We start from the raw sequence: 3500 nt of genomic DNA on the forward strand, positions 1-3500 counted from the left end.
TCAAATTCCTGGTTGTCCATGCCAAAAATGATCCTGTCCAGTCATAAAGTGAATCCGTTCTAAACACCATCCTGAAAATTAAACTACAAATTTATGACATTTAAAAAACTCCTTTTTTCATTTTTTTGCAGAAATAAAATTTGAGCTAAGCCCATTGATTTCTGCCTGCTGCATCATTATCCTTATTTATTAACCCCTTCATGCCTGGCTTTACTTCTATTTAAAACAAAAATATTCTTTAATATTTTTTCCTGTTCATGGTGGAGTTGGAGTACATTAATTGGAGTCCTGGATTTAATGGTACGCTTTGAAATAGCAACACACGGAATTAAGGCGTTAACACCTTTTCTGTTTACCATGTTTATAGAAATATGTTGTTTGGTGGGTTTTGATTTTGTCATTTAATTACAGCTACGTTTTCAAATTAGAAGACGGTAAAATCCAGTTTTTCTCTAGGGCTTCTGATGAGATTTGCAGCAGCCATCCCTTCAAGTCACTTAGCAGATGGAAAAGTGTGAAGTCTCATCAGTTTAACATTTTACATCTAAGCCTCCGTTATTTTAAGGTTTAATCTAACATTTTAAAGCTGCAACAGTCTCATGTCAAGAGCAGAAATGATTCTTGATCAATATTTAGTTTGACCTTCTCCTAATGAGTCTAACTTAAACAGAAGGTGAGATTGCTTTGTCTCAGTATCCTTTGGTTTCCAAATGCAGGTCAGGAGAAGAAGTATGAGGTGAGCAAGAGAAGGCTCCTCAGGGGGAAGTCCGTTCCTCACTATGCTGCCGTGGAGCCTCAAGGGAAGGGCTTGATGGTGGCTTCAGAGAAGCCGTTCGCCTTCACGCACGTGGACGGTCGTCCCGTGGAGCTGCCTGAGCCAGAGCCCATGGAGGTCGACAAGATAGGTGGGTGTCAGCGACCGAAGGTGAAGCGAAGATTTTACAGTGTTTGGAGATTTTCTGACACTTTGTTTTGATTTTATTTTATTACAGAAAATTACAATGTTTCATCAAATTACATTTTTTTGTAGATTTAGATTTATTGATTTATAGATTTATATTAAAATAAAATAAAAAAAAATGTAAAAAGTGGATAAACAGAAGCCAATGAATATTGAAATGTCAGTAAATGTCAAACTGGTGTCAATAATCTCCAACCAGGAGTTCAAAACTCCGCATTGCAGGCATTGTGGGTTTCCTCACACCATTATAGCTTTTGGTAAACAATAAATGTAGTTTAGCTTATTTTTACTTCAACATATTATAAGATAAATAAATAAATGTGTGCATCTAAAGTCACTCAATAGAGTGACAGAACTTAAACATGTTTGAAAGAAGATAGGCAGAAGTTGCAGCTTATTTAAGTCTACTCTCTAATAATGATTCAATTTTGTCAACAAAAATACATATATTTACATATATTATCTATTTAGTTATTTGATGTAAAGATTAACAATAAATTCTTTGTATTCAATTTTAAACTGAAGCATGTTTAGACATCGTCACATCTCTGAATTCATTCCACAATTTTACTAGTTACTGTAATGCATAATCTTTTTAATGTTTTTCTAATTTATTCGTCAAAATTTGCAAAAAATATGAATAAAGCAAAAGCAGAACCAGACTAGAACATTGAGATGAACAGCAAAAAATAACATTTGCTAAACTGCAAATAAAAAGGAAAATTGTTTCCTGCAGCAACAACAAATTCAATATACATTTATTTGAGATAAAATGTCCAGAAAGAACTTTGCTTTAAGGTGTCTATTACACGGTAAGTTTTGACAAATGGAGTGTTTGAAGTCCTTTCTTTTTCCAGACCTGAAGCAAAGTGGTATCCAGGTTGAGCCTGATACCTGGAGGTTCTTCGTTTTATTTTAGTTTTTAGATATTCAAGCATCAAACCGGAATCCTACAAACTGAAAACAAAATTCTGTGTAAAGGTCCTTAAAAAATAGATGAAACATTTTAGCTTTTTATGTTGTTTAACAGACAACTAATGAGAGAAGCAAACGTTTAGTGGATGGAGCTGTTTAATAACTGTGCCAAAAAAATAAATGTCCTCATTAAAATGAGCAGAACTGGAGACCAAAGTTAAGCCAAGTACTGCCAATAGACGCCAATAGAACAAATTTAGCATTTCGGCCTTTCTTTTTAAGTGGTTGTGTTAATATGGTGGTATTTAATGCTTTAATAAATATTAAACCAGTAACTCATCTATGGAAGTTCCTGCTTCCTGTTGTCCTCGAGGTTGTGAAACTCAAAGTGGAAGGAAGTGTCAAATAAATCTGAAAAATAAACATGACTCAAAGGAGCTTAATGCACTTCCTGTAATGCCAGTGACATTTTCCAGAGTCTGGATGGCACTTTATTCCGAAGCTCAGAGCACAAAGCCTGTGTGTGGAGGTGTTCTTGGAAGTGGTACAGAATCCACTAGTTTTTTATAGAACAATACACAAGTTTGGTTGAATTTACGTCACTCTTCTGTGTTAATAGCAAGAATAAAGTCCAACCTTTTCAATAAAGGGAAAAGTTACTTTTTTAGTTACTCTCAGTCCCTTTTTGTAGCTTGCAGCTCTCTGGAATTACCTCTAAGATGGATTGTGACTTTATGTGATGGTATGTCATTAACCTGCAGAAACAGTTTTTATTTCCAATATTTTCCTTTCCGGGAGCCGGATGTTTTTTGTGAAATGTTAAGGTGGTCTTCAACTACTGTCCTCCAGGATTTCTAAAGGTCTTCTTAAATTTTCTTTTAGATATTGGTTGTTTTCTTGAGTCACACGCAGATCAATTCAATCGGCTGGACAAGCAAACAGGAAAGAAAAAATGTTTTGAGAAGGTCATCTGAAGAGTAAACTGAAAATGTGCCTGAGAGTTTTAGAAATCCTTGAGAACTGGACTGTATTAAATGAGGATGTTTTTCTCCTTGGATTAAGTGTGTTGTACAATCTTTTCACCATCACAACGTGAGGAGAAAAAAAGTTTTTTGACATAATGACATAAGCTTAGACCTGCTTCTGTGTCTCTGATGTGACACACGGACATTTATGCATTTGGGTATTTTCCATTTAAACTCGCAATGATCATTTAGTTTATTGTAAAACAGTTTTAAAAGATTCTGTTCATCACTTTTGAAAGCTGTAAAGAGAACTGCTGTGGTAGTTGCCATGGAAACCGCTGGATGGGTTGTAGATAAACAGGCCTTTGTCAGTGCTGGTAATGGTGTCTTTGTGGACAGGAATATTTTCAGGTCATGTACTGTTGTTCATATACCCACAGTCAAGCAGACTAATAGTTTTGAAACAACACAGAAGTCCAATCCATGCAACTGTCCTACTTTTCCTAGCAGTAACGTTAAACACGAGACTGAGAAAAGTGTTTTATTATGGAAAAAATCCTAAAATTAAGTTTATCATTCTTGGAGTTTTAGCTAAGTTATATATTTGTTCAGACACTGTGAACTTGTAATTGTCTGTTAGGAAGATTTGAAACAGAGTT

The 3500-nt window shown here is 35.0% G+C and overlaps 1 protein-coding gene across 1 annotated transcript in view; it reads left to right on the forward strand.

Annotated features, from left to right (window-relative positions):
- nudcd1 (NudC domain containing 1) overlaps window positions 1–3500 on the forward strand; it is a 37847-nt gene that overhangs the window by 5737 nt on the left and 28610 nt on the right. Inside the window, exon 5 of the mRNA XM_024259196.1 lies at window positions 717–905. Within this exon, the coding sequence (XP_024114964.1) occupies window positions 717–905 (189 nt within the window). The remainder of the gene's footprint in view (window positions 1–716; window positions 906–3500) is intronic.

Source organism: Oryzias melastigma, linkage group LG11 (genome assembly GCF_002922805.2).
Source record: "Oryzias melastigma strain HK-1 linkage group LG11, ASM292280v2, whole genome shotgun sequence".
NCBI lineage: Eukaryota > Metazoa > Chordata > Actinopteri > Beloniformes > Adrianichthyidae > Oryzias > Oryzias melastigma.